Here is a 19625-nt window from a genome sequence, read left to right as displayed (position 1 = left end):
AAATGGGATTTTGTTGGGCATCCTTGAGCCCAACAAAATCCCAATGATATCACTGCAATCTGCTTCTCATAAAACTATTTCAAAGGGGATAAGAAAGGAAACTATAAATAAATAAAAACAAAAAGGAAGAAAGGTCGCCTCATATACACATATATGCTTTGCGTGTATATAATATTATAATTGTGAACAGGGGTCTTGCTTTACATTACATATTTTGCATGAAAAATGTCTGATGGAAAACAACCAGGGTTTTTTTTTTTATAGCTGCTTCTGAGCCTTTTGTGATGCCAAAACTGCTCTACACATCTTCACATCTTCCTTATAAATGAGATTTCCCTTGCTAAATTCTCCATTTTTAAAAACTTCAACTCAACTTTTAAAAACTTCATTTAAATACTTCATTTACCATTTGATGAGAACTTAGTGTTAAGGCTACAGATAGAAAACCCACAGATTTGTTTCAAACCAAATTTCTACTGTTAAGACTAGCCACTGACCAGAGAGGAAACGAGGTAAGGACACATCTATTGAGGAGGTAAAGACTTCTTCCTATTCAAAAAGCAACAAGCAAGCAAACACAGTGGCAGTCTGGTTCGGCAGTTAGAACAGTAAAATACCATACAAACTGCAATCAGACATTCAATACATTTCTTCTCATTTATGTATTTCAACCTTTCACCTTCTATAGGGGTCTGGTGGTGGCAGTACAGCACAAGAAAGCCAATTCTGAAATATGTTTTGGAAAACTTATGGTTAAGAAAATAATTTGCTAACAAGAAAGGATACTTATATATTTTATCCTCTGCTTTCTAATAAATTCTGGGTTGCAAATTGTGTCTTTTGTACAGTATTTAACAAATTCAAAGAGTAAGCTACTACTAGAGATCATAGTACTGTGGTACTAAAAAACATGTTTGCTTTGAAAACAGATGTCTTTTTTCATACTAGCCAGGATAGCAGCTTGCAACCTGTACTGTTCAAGACTGTTATTCAGGGAGGTTGAAACTGGCACAAAAAAAGAACTTAAAAGTTTTCCATCTCGGCCTGAGAATCAAGCAGGTATGTCCAAAGGCTTTTTATAACAGAAACTTTGTTCCTCAGTAAGTAGCATGCCTATCTCATGAAGTGGGAAAAGCTGTGACACAGCAGACTGGAAAAATGCTAATTACTTCTAGTACATAAAATTAAAAGCCAAAAATCTGTATTCCCACTCCCTAAATCCCTAATCTTATAAGGAGCCAACTCTGCATGGGGCAGTTTTAAATGCTTACAGAAGCATCATCAGGAACAATACATCAACATTTTTACAGCTGCCTTATTGCCAGTCAGAAAGGCCATAACAGCAACTTTATTCATGAACAAAAGCAACTTAGAAACCTTTACTGGAGATTTCTATGGCAAGGACAATACTCCTATTACATTCCAAACAAAGCAATAAGTTTAGCTGAGCACATGAAGGAGACTTTTCTGTACATGGCTGAAACTGCATGTACCTCAATTGCTCTCTTTTGTCTTCTTCAGCCAAATGTTATTTTACTTTTTTAAACACACATTAAATCAAATATTCCCTTAGTCAAAATCCTTCAGAGTTCAGTCATTTTTTCAGTATCTAGACAAGGCCTAGTTTTAACACCTCAAGAAGCACTGTCAAGTGAAGCACCTTTCATGTGTCATCTTCAGCAGTGCATTCCTGCTCACTCTTCTCTTCCCTCTCCCTAGTTGTGCAAGGGATGCTACTGAACTGCAGATCTCCTGTGATGCGCTATGAGGAACATGAAGCCTGCAAACTTCAAAGTCTTTCTAGTGAGGGTTTCACCCCAGCAGAATTTAGCCGCAGTATAGGTCCCTTCAGGCTAATGCATTACTGTCCAGAGGTCTAAAAACATCCCCCAAGGGCTTACAGGAATGCAGAAGAGACAGGAAATGGGGCTGGCAGGATGTCCCAGGGAATGGGGGAAGAGGCAACCAGAATTAAGAAGGGTTAAAGAAAACTCCCAGCCTTCTGTCAAGGCTGTGACTTTGAAGAGACATTTTCAGTATGACCCTCCCATGTCAATTAACAAAAATAATGTGGAATAAATAAATAAATAAATTTCATAGCCAGGGAAATTACTTGTGTATGTATATTTTAGATCTATGTAATGTTATGCATATAGCTGGGATTTAAAGTACAATTCAGATAAAGTAAAAAACCAAAATACAACTTCATCAGTAATTCTTAGAAGAAGCCAATTTAAGACAAAGTAAGACACTGATTTCCTTTTTATCCAAGCAGAGCAACATTTTCACTCTAAGTGCTTTTCATATAATAAGAAATGCTGACTGCAGTAAGCTACTATTCATATAGTCTTCTCTGTGCACAGGCAACTCACAATATATCTTTAGAAGAATAATTTACTTTTTTCTATTTAGTTTTTAAAGCTAGACACAGATAAGTACTGCTTACTGAGATAAATGGCCTTTAAGTTAGATGACAAAAACCTAAGAACACAGAAGAAAAGTTTCATTTCTTTACAAACGCAATCACAACCATTTAAAACTCCTGGCACCTATAGAGCTAATCCTGTTCCGGGAAGGGTTACATTCATGTAGTAAGTCTGTCTTGCTAAAAACCGGGTTGTCCCTAACCGGAGCTATTTAGCACACAGACTTCAACATAATGAAGGCTGTAACTTTATAGGGAGTTGGAGCAGTCTGCAGAGCAGTGCATTCCTATACCAGCATAATGTCAACAGAAAAGGCTGAGTGGTGATGTAATGTCTGAGGGCATGCCAGAGTCAAGAGACTTTTTGTTTGATTCACAGGGTACAAGTTATTTCTCCCCACCCCCACCTTTTTTCAAGGAGGCAACGGGAAGTTGATTTTACAGCTACAATAATACAGTTATAGAGCTTCACATTATCTGCACAGTGAAAAACAGGAACGAGCTGTTAACATTCATCATCATAACACAGGCAACAATTCTTCAGCAAGAAAAGCTTTTGGTCTATTTTAGTTTCAAGGGGGAATGGTGGTTGGTTTTTGTGGGTCTTTTTTTGCTGCTGCCCATCACCATGGCCTCTAAGGCTCCTACACTTAAAAACGCATGTGGGTACCTGAGGTCCTTCAATACTTCCTGTATCCTCAGATCCAAGAAGATATTTTTCCATGGGAGTCTAGCAATTAAAAATCCTCAGTAATTAAATAACATTTCCCAAATTCTAATGCTGACAAGAAGAATAGGAACTCCCCCAGTCCACTGACACAACTTAAGATTTTCACACATTTTATGATTTGTATGTAAACAAACAATTGTGCACACAAGGGTAAAGTCAGCGGGAGTCAGATGCGTAAATAAACTGCCTTCAAAATTCTGGGCCTGGATCCCTGTACCAGAAGGATGGGTAAATTATGCTTTCAAATAAACCTCTACAGCCAACAGGGAGGGAGTGGGCAGCTGAGAGTCATGCTTGATTCATCCAGCCTATCTCACCCTTCCTTCCCTTCCACAGCTGTATGACTCAAGTGAACTCCTGGATAACGCACATGGCAAACAATTTTGAGTACGTTTATCTACCAGTACCAGAGCTCTCTTAAAGAGAAAAGTCAGTGTCATGTGAATGAGGTCATTAAACTCAAGACATGTACAAAAGAGAGGAGCAAATGGAGGTAACCATAAATGGGTGCAAATAAACCAGCACTTAAATATTGCCTCTCAAGCTTTGGTATTGTAAGAATCAGCAAAAATCTGACTGTGGCATTTCTAGGAAAATTTCTTGCGTGTACTATTCACTGCTACCGCCTTCACACGGACTAGGGCAATAATGTTTCTAGAGGAAAACAACAGTTTTCCTCTAGAACAGTTCATCCTTGCAAGATTCCTGTCACTTAGCTTGTGCTACAACCCTCACATCCAAAATACCTGCAACAACTCAAAACCACCTAGGCATTTCAGAATGTGTTCTTTTAAACTTAAAAAAGTAAAAATAATTTAGTTCAACAGGTGAATCTTTCTGAGTTTTATTCCTTAAAGCATTAATGGTATTTCATTTTTCCTTAAGAGGTTTCAATCTACTTGCATCACAGACACTCCAATAAAATGACCTGGTATGCAATCACTGCATACCTGCAAGTAGCAAGCTCCCCTCTAGAGTAAGGAGTTCTGGATACAGGTCCTGTTGAGTACCTGTCACGATTTGTGGGTGCTAAAAGACAATACTGAGAAAACATTAGTATATGGAGCCTACCTGCCATCCACAGACAAACCAATCAAAGCGTTCTGCAACTAGTAGTCTGTGCTTTATTTGTGCAAAAAAATTGTATTAATTTAACACACATACCTTTGTCAAAGTAAGAATAACACATCTGATCATTACGGGAACTTATGTATTTAATTCCTTAAAATATGAGGGTGATCTCTAAGAGAACTCATAGGCTGTGCGCTTGCAGCTTGGAATCTGTTAGTTTTTGCCATATGAAAATCCAACAGCTCCATATGGAACATGGTGTTACTTACCTTCTACGTAGATTTTCACCACTATGTTACAGCAAACTTCTAAAGTCAAGTACTAAAACACTAACAGCTGTTGTTTTTTAAACCCTGATGGTCTTGATTTACCATAAAACTTTGTGCAAGTAAACCATCTTCCTTGTACAAACTTCGTGGAAAGATTAGCAAAGGCCGTAGTTGTGAGGAGCTAAGTCTCACAGCACTGAAAAGCCACCTCTTGATCTCTCACCCACTCTCTGACACTTGCCAGAACCCTATGAGTATCATGTAAGTCTTTAACCCAAAAAAAGAAGTAAATACTTCTGCCAGGTTGGGAAATTGAATCAGTGAAAGGTCTTGCATCACCTCTGCTGGGTGAGAAATGCCACCCCCTTTCAGCAGTTCACTGTTTTCCTTAATGCAACTACATTCTAAGCACTGATGAGTTAAAGATTTCTAAGCATTGATAAATTAAGGATAGCCCTTTTTTGTTAGGGTTAAAATATAGAATAGAAACACAACTTCATCAGATGAACTATCCATGCAGACCACACATAATAGTTTTTGAACACAGGAGAGTCACACTTTTAAATTACTATGCTTCGTTATCAAGTATTAAAACCTAACTATTTAAGACAGTTTAAAAGGGAAAAAAAAACAAACCAAACCAAACCACTGAGACATCATTTTAATAAAGATTAAAAGAAAAATCGAAAACAGAAGAAAATCAGAGGTACAGTGAGGGAAAATTTCTGAAGAAGCCTTCCTACCACAAGTGCCATTCGTAATCTGAACACACCTTTCCTATCTTTAGATTCCTCCAAATGAGCCTTAGCCCACACAAAGTTTTGATCCTACAAGGAAATACAAGCAAGGAATTCTATTAAACTTACTTTGCACAGATCTCAAATGAAAGACATGCGTTATCAAGGCAAAGCACAGCACTAGTAAATGGGAAAGGGGGCTAGAACCAGACTAAGTTGGAACCAGATTTATTTCTTTTTCTGGTGAATTCTGATTTGCGGGGGGAGTCTCGTATACATTATTTCACACTCACAAAACTCACCAAAAAGCGGAAGTATTCTAGTTGTACAGAGGGGTACAACTCAAATAACATTTTGAGGGTTTTTTTACTCATCTTGTGTATCTTATGGCAGGTTCTAACTCTAACCTCCTTTTCTAGATACACCTGGAATTGGTTCTCTGTAAAAGACAATCCCTAACGACTATCCCCAGTGTTGACAATCTTAGCTGAATTTGAGTGTTACTGCACAGTTACAGACGCAGACAGCTGGGCCACATGTTGGCATTTTCTGTCACTTCATTATCTTTTTTCCTTTCGAGTTAGATGATAGGTACAAGCAAGCATCTAAATGTCAATTTCCATCATCTCTAATATTCCGTATTAAACTTCACCTTCCATATTAGCTTCTTACAGCATTTATAAGGGTATATAAATGCCTGCCTTTGCTCCAATTTCCAACTGGCTAGTAGTGTTATGTGTTGATACTTATCCAAACAGAAAGTCCATCAAGCCAAAAGAGTATCAAGGGGATTTAAAAAAAAAAATAAAATGCAGGCTTCTGAAGCACTGTATCAATCTAATACAGAACAGCCATACTCCTCCCATTAAAACAACACCATACTCATAAGAAAATGGCCTAGAAAGCACAACAACAGACATTTTTATCTTGACCTTCAGAAGAAGCTAAACTATGTGTCAGAATGTACAGGGGCCTATTCTGACTTCCAAGAGAAACGTGTCATCTTTAGGCTGACTAAATAATGGGCCACAAGTCATCAGCAGCTTTCTTCTTAACCAAGACATGTGTTTGCCCATTCTTTATAGTAAATCATTCTATTTTTTAAAGATAGTTTTATTATTACATTTTCACACTCCTCCTGCCAAAAACTATGTAAAACTCTCAAACACTTCTCAAGTTCAGTGATGTAAATATATTTCCTACTTGCAAACTGAAAGAAGCTCAACTCTGCCTCCTGCAGCAGCAGCAGCAACAGAATTAATGACCAAATTCTATATGCAGGAATTTTACTGATGACACCTAATAAGTTTTCAGATCTTAACTATACTATCATAGCTTAAAAATACTTTGTTTTGTCCTTAAGTAGAGTTAGTGGTTATTAAATACAGCTGTCCAAAGACAATATCCAGTTCTAGAATCATACAAACTGCTGTTAGTCCCTTTATGTGACCTATTTATCTGTGGTAAGTAGCAGACACAGAGTCCTGCCTCAGTGAAGTATCAAACTATTCCTTCCTAACCACCTGCCATCACCACTTACAAGATCTATAAAATGATCAAGTAATATAGTATTAAAAGAGAAACTTAACAATTTGAGATAAGAATCAGTAACTCTATAAATCCACAATATCTATGTTTTGTGGGATTGCCTCTACTGCACTAAGCTATAGTGAAATGCAAGGAAGATGCTTGCTTATCGTATGTAGATAATGTCTATCCATCCTTCTAAAATCATATTAATCTGACCTAAAAAGCCTCTGCAAATATTTTTCTTGTGATCATCACCTTTCAAGAAAGTACTGCATCATGTCAAATAGAAGTAAAATTTATCACATGCTTTGGTGTATGTTTTCCTTCTTTCAGAGCCTACATTGCCAAACAGTTCTGAGGTAAGCCTACACATATCCTGCCTTCTGCTTCATCTCCCAAGCAACTTACAGGTGTTTTCAAACACTAATGGAAACTCTGGAGACTGAGGGCAGCATTGCTTATTACCTGATCACGATCACCTGCAAAACAGCAGCTCTTCATAGTACATGAGTTGAAGTACCCTTGGTTGTCAAACTGGAAGACAGGCAGCCGACAGTGAATGTCGTAGAGGACTGGGGGAAGGCGCCGACGCAGTGCCAGCAGCTGGGTTCCGTTGCTGTTGAACCGGACACTCATGGCACTCTGAAGGGAGAGGTTTCCACCATAGCGGAGCAGCGAACTGGGAAAAGACAGCAGAAACAAGTGAGGTGGCATTAAAGACAAAAGAATCTCTCTGACCTTACTGAGTCATTTCAAACAAGCCCAGTAAACTATAATCTTACTTTGTGTAATCTTACTTTTAATTTCTGCTTCGAAGCATCAATTCCCGAACAAACTTCATTCAAAACCTGAATTGCAAACTATCAAAACACTAAAATAACAATATAAGGTCTTCAGAAGAGTAAATTTAAAGACTGCGAGTAGTTTTGTTAGCAACAACTACATTTCCCACATAGGGGCAAAGTTTCGCAGAGTAACCTTAGCCTTAAAAAGACTGTTCCTGTACTTCTGGGATGCCTGCATTTGAGACTGACCCTACCAGCATTCATCTGGTGCCTGAATCCAGCCAGCCCAAACTTTTTTTCCTCTGCTCTGGCACCAGATGGCATTTTCTCTGATTGCAGATACTCTGACCATTGTATCACTTCTGCTTCTATTTACATTTCTACAGGCATAAGAGGATGTCTGAGTTCTACAATCAGTTCCAGGTGTTGCAAATAAAAGGCCATCTTACTAACAAGTTACTGCAAGAAATGCTAAACCGAGTTACCTAGCTAATCTCAAACTTGCTTCATCAAAAATATTGCCAAGTGAGCAAGACAATTATGCTACTATGTGACACCTAAAACCCTCATAGCTGAATTTGCTAGTCTCCTTGTCCCCATAAAAGGCTGTATGATCAGAGCTAGAGTATTTGTATCAGCTCTTATTGATATATACAAGACAAAACCAATGGGTCACAAATTTCCAGGCTCTCTCTTTAAAACTATAAAAGAGTATGGAATTTGTTCCATCCAGGAACCTAAAGGTAATCAAAGCGTACATGAAATTCAACTTGCATTGTATGGGCTTTCTGTTTTTTTCGAAGACTTAATTCAATTCCTCTGCTTGAAATAACTGTGTGTATGGAAAGGGAGACAATGAAGGAAGAAGACATTTTATCCCTTTTTTTGTTGGGAAAAAAAAAAAAAAAATCACTAAAACCTCCTTGAGCAGTACCAAAGCTTGACCTTTTGTTAACAGGCTTTGAGCAATCCACATCAAATATTGTTAAGTGCTGTGATTTTTATGCACCTTCTGGATCAGAAAAGGCACAAAATTTGCAGATCCTACAGGGACATTCATTCATGGACTTTTAATGCATTATACTTTCTGATGTAGCCCTCTGTCTCAACATTTGTCAGAAATGAGTCACTCAGCATGGATGGAAAGCCACATTCCATGCAGGTTGAAGCATGAATCCACTGCATGAGATACTGTAAAGTTAAAAACTATTCTTCCTAAGCCAGAGTTAAACAAAACCAAAAATAAAATAGAAAACTCTGCATAACAAGCACACTAAAAATACACTGCTCTCACACATGTACACTTTCTGACCTGATCAGTCAAAGCCAGGGTGCTGCAAAAAAATCAGAAGTCACAGTTTCAAAGCCAACTAGTAAGAGCTTCGAGCTGGGCGCCACAACTTATGAATGCCTTATTATCATGAAGAGTCCTGCTCTCTCACCCCTGTGTGCATTTTTCCAGGCAAAGCTGCTGAGCTTCTCTTAATAGTGTTCACAGCTTTTAATAAAAGCATGAGAAAATTTAATACTAGAAACTGTAGCCTTAGAGACAAGGATTTAGGATCCTCTCATCAGCCTAGTTTCTTTTAATCAAGATCCAGGAAGTACTCAGCCATCTCAAAATAGTCAGGCACTAAAAAAAAAAAAATTAAAAAAATCCAAACCCAAACAAAATCAAAACACACCTCCCAACCCACCCCAAACCAAAACCACCATAAAAATTAAACAAAAAAATCCAACCCAAACCCCCAAACCAACCAAACCTCCACCCCAAAAAACACTCAGAAAAAAAAAAGTATTTTTTTCTATGAAAATATAAAGGTTTTCCATCATGGATAGGAATACCGTAACATGTATGTACCAACTAGACTTAATGTTAAGGTGGTCACTGCTGCAGCAAGATTAAAGCCCTCTTCCTTATTATCAGTTCAACTCCTCAGTGTAAACCACAACCTGGAATTCTTTCCTGCCTACAAGTAAGGGAGCCTAGCAGATGCCCCATCCTTTCCACTCTTCAGGCAAAGTTTCCATGGTTACTATCACTATGCCCTGTCTGAAATATTCTGAGATTATATTTTGCAATAATAGTGGTGTAATATCAAATTAGTTTCCATTCTGTTTACAGATGTTTTCATTAAACTCCTACAGCAGTCAAAGCTATCAAAGAAAACACCTCTTGGAGTTGAATGCTATATTGTGTTTCAGTAACTTTAGTGTAACAAAGCTTTAACAGAATATTTTATTTCAGAAATTAAATGAAGGCTCGAACTTCAGAAATTATGGTCATACACACACATGAAAAGGCTAGAATTAAGGAGCTGCGCAGTTAAGACCCCGCAAAAGACCAACAGCTTTGCCTACCTCATACCCTCACTTCACACGATTCAGCCCCACAGGTAATGGAAATACAGCTTGCGCTGCAGTTCCTTGAATATTTGGCACAAAGGAAAAAGAAGTAAACCAAATTAAACAAACAAATGGAAAAACCCAAACAAAAATCCTGAAACAAACAAACAAACCCCACACTAATAGAAAAGTGAGCTAAGTTTGGCTATTAGAGAAGGAAATACCAAAATGGCCATTCCTCACTCATCAGACTCTATAGCTCAAGTACAGCAAAATGCTGCACTAAATCACAAGAGAGTGGTTTTTCCCACCGTGCTGTGTCCTGCTTGCTTCCTCTATGCCTCTTTGAAAGGGTTTAGCAAATTAACTGCACTGTGTTTTCCTTTAACAAGCTATGGAAAGAGGCAGCAGGTAGTCAGCTGGGGGTGAGGAGAAGCAAACTGACACCAGAACCCCCCTAACATTTATTTCCTGACCTAGAGGAGGGAGTGCAGAGGAGGGAGTGCAGCTCATGGCCCCATCTTGGTGAAAAAGCTAGGAACTTAGTTCACAAACAGAGGACATAAGCAGTTAGCTGACTCCAAGAAAGAAGCTAGGGGAAGTTATGTTATTTTTTACAGTATTATACCAGTACTACTACTCATTAGAACTAAAGAGGATGTCTGAATCAATAAGCTCTAAAGATCTTCAAACAAATCAGAACCAGTTTTGCTCTTTTTCCTTTTTCTGGGGTGGGAAGGGAAGAGGAAGGGGAGGGCTGTGTTTAAGCATGTTCAATGTTCAAATGACTACCTCCACTTTCTTGGCTGCATCATGGTGCTGCTCTATACCTTTCTTTAGTCAGTGCTACCTTTGGATTTTTTCCACACAGGATTATGTGGGGCAGTGTAGACACGCTTGGATTATGTTGCTCATGCCACTTCTAATGGCTCCTTATTGCATGCTATAGCAAAGGAATTTCAGAGGCAACACCTTCTTGCACTTACTAAAAAGTTTACTGATACATCAGACTAAGTGCAGTACTCTCCTCTCAAAGACACAGGACATGACAGCTAGTGAGAAATCTGAAGACCATCTTAAAAGAACAACTATGAACAAGATGGGTGCCCCTCCTGCCAAAGGAATTATCCTTATGAATCCAGACCCAGACTACTCTGGGATTTTGTCTGCTTCCAAATTTGGCTCATCCAGCCAGCTGTGGAATGCTGGTATTGTCTACTAGCTCTGGAAGCAATACAGAGAGAGAGGGAGATATGTGCACTTCTGAGTTTTTAAAAAGGTCATCTTGGGTGATTAAGAGAAATACTAAGTCCAGAGATGGAACAGTAAAATGCAACCAAACAAGCTGGAGCTGAAGGGAGGCTGAGGAGGAAGAGAATCCACAGTTATATGCAATATGGTCATTTCTGTAGTTGGGTATGCTGCACGCAGGCAGCAGTCAAGTGTTAACTAAATACCAGCTCAGGCAAACAATGGAAGGCTTTCAATCCAAGAGTAGCACCACTAATGTAAATACATTTCTACTGGCAGCTAGTAGGGTGAGAGAAGAAGTAAGTCACGCTTCACTCAGAATGTGCAGGGAAAGTCTGTACCTGAAACAAGCGTTTCTCTCTCCTCGTTTCTTCCCTTTTCTAAACAAAAAAGCTTTTTCATCCTTTTCTGAAAAGTTGACTGCCCTACTGGTAAACACAAGTGTAACCCAGGCAATTCAAAAGTTAACTTGGCAACAGACAGTGGCCATTAAAACCACGAGATCAGTGTCTTGGTAGAAATAAAATAAAAGCAGCGTGAATGACAGCATCAAATAGAACCATTAAATAAAACCATTGAATAGTTTCTCTTGATAAGCTACAAATCTGACAACAAAAAGCAGCACAGAAACTGTCCCTGGGATATGAGTGCCATTTAAGAGGGGGAAGGAAGGAAGGAAGGAAGGGAGAAAGTGTCAGCATCAAACAGCAATGTGTGAAACTAACTTAATGAAAGAATGAACTTAAAAGGAAAAAATAAATTTAATGTTTGTAACTAATACACATCATTGCATACAACTGTTTTTGTCAGCATTTCTTTAACCACAAAATTGAGGAACTTTGAACTATGCAAAAAGAACTGGAATGAAACTTGGCAAACAGAATCTTGGCCTGGAAAACTTCAGAAAGGTTTGGGTTTTATTTGGAATAAAGTTATTCTCTGTGTGTAAAAAAACCCCACAACTCTTATTTAGTCTGGAGCAGACACTTAAAAAGAGCCAAATAACCAACTAACAAGCTAACCAAGCAAGCACAGGATCAAATCAACATGGAAGGTTTTGAGATTTTTTTAAAAGCAGGTTACAAGTCTCACAGAAATCTCAAGATAGTTTCTTTGAAAAGCAGGTAAATCCTGGCAAAGCATATGGAGTTTCTCTACATGTATTCAGAAGTGTTAACAAATGTGAAGGAAGTCCATCAGTGTTCTTAAGATTGAAAAGGTACAGAAACCATGCTCAGGATTTTCTTATTTCTCAGTAGCATGCTCGTTTTCAATTATATCATCAGTATTTCTGATTATTTCACTACCTTTACAAGAACTCTGTTCAAGAACTACATCCCCCAGAATCCTTAGCAGGAAGTAAGGGATATTTGCCTGGACTTCAAAGAATAACAAAATAAAATAAAGGCTGTGTATTGTTAGCCAAACTGAACACCTTAACTTTCCTTCAAAGAGGACATACAAGTAGAATAAACTGCATGCACCAAAACTGGAAAAGTAGGGAATATGGGGTGAAGTTCTGCATGTTCAAGAAGATGTCATTCCTTCTGCTCTTTCCTGTTAGGGTCAGGATTATGTAACTTAGTATAAAAAGGAATCCCTCATCATTAATACATTTTCATGCACGGCAAGCTCTAAGGTGAACAGAAGCTTCACCTTCCCCTCCAAACCAGGAGGGCAATAATTTATTAGTTTTTTTTTTTTTAATAAGATTCTTATCTAATAACTTCAGAATCTGGTGCCTTAAGAACGTCAGACATCACCAGATTTATGTACCCAGAGAAGTCAGACCACGTAACAGCAAAGGCTTGCGTGGTTTGGCCCTTATGATCTAATTGAATCACTGAATGCTAACGTTGCTTCACCACTGATCTTAGGCAGCTCTCCAGAAAGCATTATATTTTCCTTTATTTTGCCTTCATTCATGGGAAAAAAACGTACAGAATTTCAGCATTTTGAAGAAGATGACAAGAGCAAAGGCATAAAGTAAACTAAACTCTCCCCCTCATTTGTATTACTTTTATCCTTCTAAGACTTAAGGCTTTTCTGCCATTATAGCAATTAAACAGTAGCAAATGACAATACCCCCCCCCCCCCCCATTTGTTTGAATGTTTCAAATCCTCCTCCAGCTCTGTCTAACATTTATTTTGGTCTTATTACAGACCTGTTCCCAAACATTCTCACTGTTCTAGGCTTGTCCTCACTGCAGATCTGTGAGTCAGCAGGCACAAGTGTCCTGTTCTCACTCTCTGATTGAATCATCCAGTTGTTACTGTAACCTGAGTAATAAATGAGATCTTGTAGACAGTAATTTTGCAGGAAAAGAAAAACAAACAAAATAGCCAGGTTAAAAAATAAAAGAAAGTAGAGAATATGAAGTAAAAAGCAACTGTCCAACAACCACAAGTAACCTAGCAAAATCACCTGATCATTTTCCTCCTTTTCTAATCTGAATTCTACAGCTGGAGCCCATTATTCAGCCTGTTCAGAAATAGTACCTTGTAGGATGGAGTACAGACTGTGAGAGAGCACTGCACAGAAGAATCCAGCAAAACACAAAGGAGTAGCTTCCATCAGATAACCAGAGAAGATGCAAATGCAGCCAGACATGGCATGAGAAGATGACCTTTAAGTCAACAGAATGAACAGAAACCGTTTCCAAAACGAAGCACACACCAAAGTCAGTGTAACAGAAAGACCAAAGATACCAGAGAACCATAACTCAATAAAATAATCTGAGTGTGAAAGTTGGTAATTCCTCCTGAAGGGTAAATCCATTTTCACACCTTAGTGTCTCTGCAAAAGCAGCCACATATCAGTACTGCAATCCTATGAAGCATTTTCACCTACACACGTTTCTGTGTCGGGATTCTTCTATTGCATTAGGAAAGCTGAGTAACGGCAGCCACAGGTTTGTTCTTTCATCCAATAATATATATGCACTCACCACCCTTCCTTCCCCCAGCAAAGCTGCACAGAATTTTAATTTAACAAAGCTATAAAGGCTGAAATTAAAGAACAGCAACATGAAAGTAGGCCTTTCTTTTGACAGGGAAAGTGGCAAGATCCAAGATGCTCCTGCAGAAGCACAGTCCAGTCTTGAATCTATAAAGTTTTTGCCTCTAACAGGTACAAGATGAATAAAAATTATAAAGCTAAATGAATGCAACTGCACACACAACTTTGGTCTCATCAAGGTGGTTCCACCAGCTTCCCAGGGACTGATGTTTCAAAGTCTAATTCCTTTGTCTTACAAAACGGTTGAAGTAACATTTCATATGTTCTCCCATAAACGCACTAAAAGGATGCCTCCCTTGTATTCAGTCACCAATAATTTATTTTATTTTACTTTTTAAAAGAAAAAATGGCATCTCTTAATTCTTATTTTAATTCCCCTCTCATTGAAATGAAGCATAAAGGTCATTAGTATAAGCCTAGTACGATCACAGATCTATTTCCTCAGAAAGCAGGCTACCAAAAAACCTTAGAGCTTCGTCTGAATGACAGATTAATATTTGATACTTATAAAATCTGCACTGCAAGGCCAATGCTTTACATTTCATATTCTTGCTTTAAAAAGACTGCTGTGGTCAAGAATTTCAAAACTAACAAAAAGATTAAGCATAATAAGGCTTTTGTAGGAAGTATTCCCATTCCTTGATACAGGAAAAACTGAGGGCAAGAGAGGTCAATCAACAAACCTACCCAACACTGTGAAACAAAACCAGGCTTCCTGACTTCTTGTTTACTGCATGAAGCTACTCACATTCTTGAAAACTGCAAACCTGAACAGCACTGCTGCTTCTGGGAGCAAGCTGGATCCCACAGAGGAAAGGGACAGTACCTAGCTTAAAGTGCCTGGCCAGAACCAAACCAGGCTAGTGTGGGCATGACAGTAAGTGCGAAAAAGTTTAATCTTCTAATCAGAAAGTCCCCATGCATATGATGGAGGGCTAGCCGCAATGGATAATGCGATTTTTTTTCTAGTGGTTTGAGAAAACTAGTAAATCAAGACAGGAAAAGCTGAACAGAAGAGTCGCTATAGCCCTATCTGAGGTCAAAAAAGAGTTAGAAGCTAAACTGCTAACAATACCCATTTTCATTTTACAAACTTGAACCTCAGTAATCCAAATTTCATTTGTGTGCCTGATCAACAAATCTGTGGATGCTGCAGTAAAGACAAAAAATCTTCCATTCTGTCATTGAAAAAAAATCAAACCAAAACCAAACAACTTCAAAGATCTTTCGTTTGCACATCAGTGAATTAACCTGAATACACTCCACTGCAGGAAGGATACCAGCATAAGCACAAAAAAGGCTAAACTATAACCTGAATACACTCCACTGCAGGAAGGATACCAGCATAAGCACAAAAAAGGCTAAACTAAACCCTCTATCCCAAGAGAGGCTGACAAGGTTAGGCATAAAGCACGACTGCAAATGAGATAGAGTGTGTACATCTAAAACAGAAGCGAAGTGAGAATGCCCATCCTACAATACCATCCTAGTTAATTCTGCAATAAGAAGACAGAAAGGTGGGAAAAAGAGACTACAGTACCTGCTTCACACACTTGAATACCAAGCAGTATTCAGCAGACTTGCACACTTAAGTATTTCCAGACTATTAGCTAGCGTTCACACCAACAACAGAAAAGAGCACTTGCTTCAAAGTAAAAAGTATCTAGCAATGAATTCACTGATTTACATCTTTTGCAACTTTGGTACAACATTTCTGTCTTTCCAAGGGAAAAAGAAAAGAAAAAAAAGCAAAAAAGCCTCAACTGGTTCAAAGTGGCAACCACAAAAAAGGAGGCCATATGCAGCAAAGTACTCTTCCCAGCAGAAATAACACTCAAGCCATCAGCATAACTAAAGGCTTAATGACTGTCACCATCTCTCTTTGCCCAAAGTAAAAAAGGTTTATTTGCGAATACATCCTTTTCTCTTCAGTGACCCCCTACTGGAGACACAGAGGGGACTAGGCTCAGACGTTTCTAACAACGGAAGAAGTAATTTGATTTTGGCTAAATCTGTGTCAAACAGTTTAGAGATTTATTTATGGTTACAATGAGGAAAACAAAGAAAAAAATACTGTCACTCATCCAGATGCCATTAGCATTCAAAAGTTCCTTCAACACAACCCAAAGATTTCCAAAAAAGAGTAAGTCAATCCCCATGAATTTAAGCAACAATAAGCTCCCTTTCTGTGACGTTAAAGGGAACTTCTAAGAAATAATGGAAAACAAACAGTGGTGGTGGGGAGGGAATATCTAAGTTTGGGTTCTATGTTATTTGTGTCAAATAAGCCAAGTTGAACTAGGTCAGGAAAGCTTCAGATTCTAGGTTGAGACACAGATCAGTTGAGCTGCCTCAATACTACAGAAGCAAAACTGATGAGGATGGTACGTGTGCGGGATGAGTTGTATTTCCTGACTTGCAAGAGAAGAAAAATAGTTATTTGAACTATTTCAGGTGGTGTGGTTGACCCATACTGGTGAGTGCCTAAACAGCATTTAAAATTTGTTATACTTTAACCTAGCTAAATGAGTTACTTTAATGAGCACAAAGTTAGTAAAAATTCACAACAAACGGTTCAAATGGGAAGGAAAAGAAAACAAACTGATAAGCTTGACAAAGAAAAAGTGATTGCCAAGATACACATTTTTCCTGGACTCATTAATACAGTGCTCTGCTCAAAGCAGGACTGCAGAGGTCTCCAAACAACCATGCAGCATACTTCTACTGCACTGAAAGAATTTGAACAGTTGGTTGCTAATTCAATGATGTAGAGGGCTCCTCCATCTGCAAGGACTTTGGCAATCCCAAAGCACAGGCATTAAAAGTGGTTAGAATCACAAGCTTCTTTCCTTTACAAACAGTCTCAAAATGCAAAACAGTCAAAGAAAAACCTTAAATCTCCACATACTATACCTTCCATCCCACTCCTGTCACCATCATGTAACATCTTATTAAAAACCCGTAAGGAAAGACAATTACAACCAAAGATGCTACTTTGAGAAAATTTCCAATGCACCTGTTCTAGCCTCTAAGGAGCCCTGAACCTCACTAAACTCATTGTCAAGAGGCAAACCCTGTAGTTACCCCCTTCAGTTCAAATCCCCCTGCAAACAATCATCAATACTGGATCCCACAGTTGTGCTTCCAGAAACTCAGTATTTCACAGTACTTCAGCCAACATATCTGACATCCTGGTAACACACAGATAAAATTAGGCAACAGCTACTTTTTAGAGGGAGCTTAGGAAGGTAAGCTAGAAAGAATAAAACTCATCATGTGCATGAGTATGTCTCAGAAAATAACTGCTCTGTTCTTCTGGTATGATCTTTAAGGATTAAATACCTTGAAGATTCAAGCCGGGAAACTAAAATCGGCAACAGTTGGAGACCTAAATCTGTGGAATTAGTTATAATGCTAGTTTTATGACTTTAGAATACCTTATGCATCCCTACACAGGTTTTCTAAAGTCCTCTCTGTGCAACAGGCTATAAATATCACCTGTGGTACAGAGCTGCAAATACTCATCTTCCGTTCCTCCCTTTCTTTTGCACTCTCACCAATCAACAACAAAAAACCAAACCCAACAATATAAACCCTGCCTTTATTTAGAGGTAATACTTAGCCCTCTCTTGCAAAGATGGTCAATTTGACATGTAGCTAACTAAACTGTGAAGAGCTATTCTCAAATTGCCTGTAGTTGCGCCAGCTACCACTTCTATCTCAAAACCGACAAAGGACTTGTGAACCTGAAACCTACGTTTTCCAGCTACACATCATCATGTCTACCTAACATAAGCCCCTTTGCAAGACTTCTACATCCTGAGATTGAGTACAGAGATATTCCATATCCCTCCATAGAAAGAAGTCATGTAAACCACATAATACATAGTGTTTTCCTCTTGCCATCAGAGACCACTGATCCACAAACAACACCTTCTTTACAGGTCTCCAAAAGGCTGTAAACTAAACAAGTGAAGCTATAAAGCAAGGCAATCAGAGCCAAGAACTGCATTTTCAGAAGTACTAAGTACCTGTGATTTCCAACAGATTTGGACCAGAAGTTATGCATTCAGTACATTGTTTTAAAAGTTAGATTGTGTTTTCATGCAGCACATGACTAAGGAGAACATGTAGTAATTAGCACTTGGCAGAAAAAGCTCTGCTCAAGACAAAGACTTTAGAGAACAGTCAGTTGGAGACCAGCAGCACAGTACACGGCCACATCCTTCAAAGCCCTCCATATACCAGCAAGATCAACTTACCCTGACATTCACAAGCACTGCAGAGTCCTACCTCAAGATCCTCATGAAACTAATTAGTCTGTCACAGGGAAGAAATCTCCATCTCTGTATTTTGCTTATTATTTAATGAGCTACTCACTAGTGATTCACTGATATGTAAGAACAGGTATTCCTCATCCACAGCTTGGGAATTTGCTTCTTCTGAATTCTCAGTGCAGGAGGCAAATTTCTTGATGGGTGTTTTTTTGAGAAAAGAATATTAATTTAATGTAAGCTAAAGAAGTTTGCTTGAAAAGGCTCTGAACTGCAGTTACTCCTCAGCCCAGACAAAGAAAAACAAAAGTTGAATTAATGTTCTTGTTTGGCTTTGTCCATAATATGTTGATGGAAAACACTGAAATTAACACTCCTTCAACTTGGGCTTATGACTTGTATGGTCAAGTTAGCTTTAAAAATATGCCATGAAGTTTACAGTCACCAAGAGATACCAGGTTTGCCTGGGTGGTCAAGTTTTTTTTAATTCATCATTGGATTTTTTGAGTACACTGACTTGTGACTATGCAGACAGCACAGGCCTCCTGAACTTTCAGACCCTTAAAAAGGTCTATTGCACATAAGCATTTCTACCTCACTCAGAGCTTGAATGCAGCCCTTGAATTCTGGGGACAAAAGTTTCCCCAGAAACCAACACTCAAGACTGGTGTCCTAGAACACTGTGTTGTACTGCAGAAACATGAAAAGTTAAGTGTCAAGTAGAAACACTCTCTGCTTGTAATTTATTCTCATGTGACAGGCAGCCTTAGAAGGTAAATCACTCACAACTTTGGTTATGTTTCACCTCTTCTACTTTATAAAAAGCTACCAGGAATGCATGTAAGGAACATGCTGATAACACAAAAAGGGAAAGGTTAGTTTAGCAAAAAAAAAAAACTTAAGTAAAACAGTAATGACACAAACATCTGAACATACCTAATAGTTCACTGCTCCTCAAATGAGGAAGGTCTTGTTTCCTTCTTATCTCCTATTCTCAGTCTTACAAACCTCCCCCTCTCTTCTCCATCACCTATATTACTCACTGGATCCTCCCTGAACACAGTTCAGCTTACTAGGCCGTAAGAAAGCCAGGAAGCTTTTCTAGGTTAGTTTTCTAACTTCTGAGCATAATGAGTTCGCACAAAAACCAGGTCAATCACAGAATTAGCGCAATGGACATAGCAGGAA

The 19625-nt window shown here is 38.5% G+C and overlaps 1 protein-coding gene across 2 annotated transcripts in view; it reads right to left on the bottom strand.

Moving 5' to 3' along the window:
* DCAF5 (DDB1 and CUL4 associated factor 5) overlaps positions 1-19625 on the bottom strand; it is a 73137-nt gene that overhangs the window by 26423 nt on the left and 27089 nt on the right. Inside the window, exons 1-2 of one of the 2 annotated variants that reach the window (XM_061463273.1) lie at positions 7802-7994; positions 7228-7441 (exon numbers count right to left, since the gene is read on the bottom strand). In XM_061463273.1, the coding sequence (XP_061319257.1) occupies positions 7228-7441; positions 7802-7899 (312 nt within the window). In that variant the 5' untranslated portion in view covers positions 7900-7994. Of the gene's footprint in view, positions 1-7227; positions 7442-7801; positions 7995-19625 lie in introns of those variants that run through there. The other variant, XM_061463272.1, reaches the window with a different exon arrangement.

This window comes from Pezoporus flaviventris, unplaced genomic scaffold (assembly GCF_033815535.1).
Source record: "Pezoporus flaviventris isolate CSIRO_AGI_PZ_B2104156 unplaced genomic scaffold, CSIRO_AGI_Pfla_v1 ptg000036l, whole genome shotgun sequence".
Classification (NCBI taxonomy): Eukaryota; Metazoa; Chordata; class Aves; order Psittaciformes; family Psittacidae; genus Pezoporus; species Pezoporus flaviventris.
Note: the sequence above shows the minus strand (reverse complement) of the source record. Positions and strands in the feature narration are given on the sequence as shown.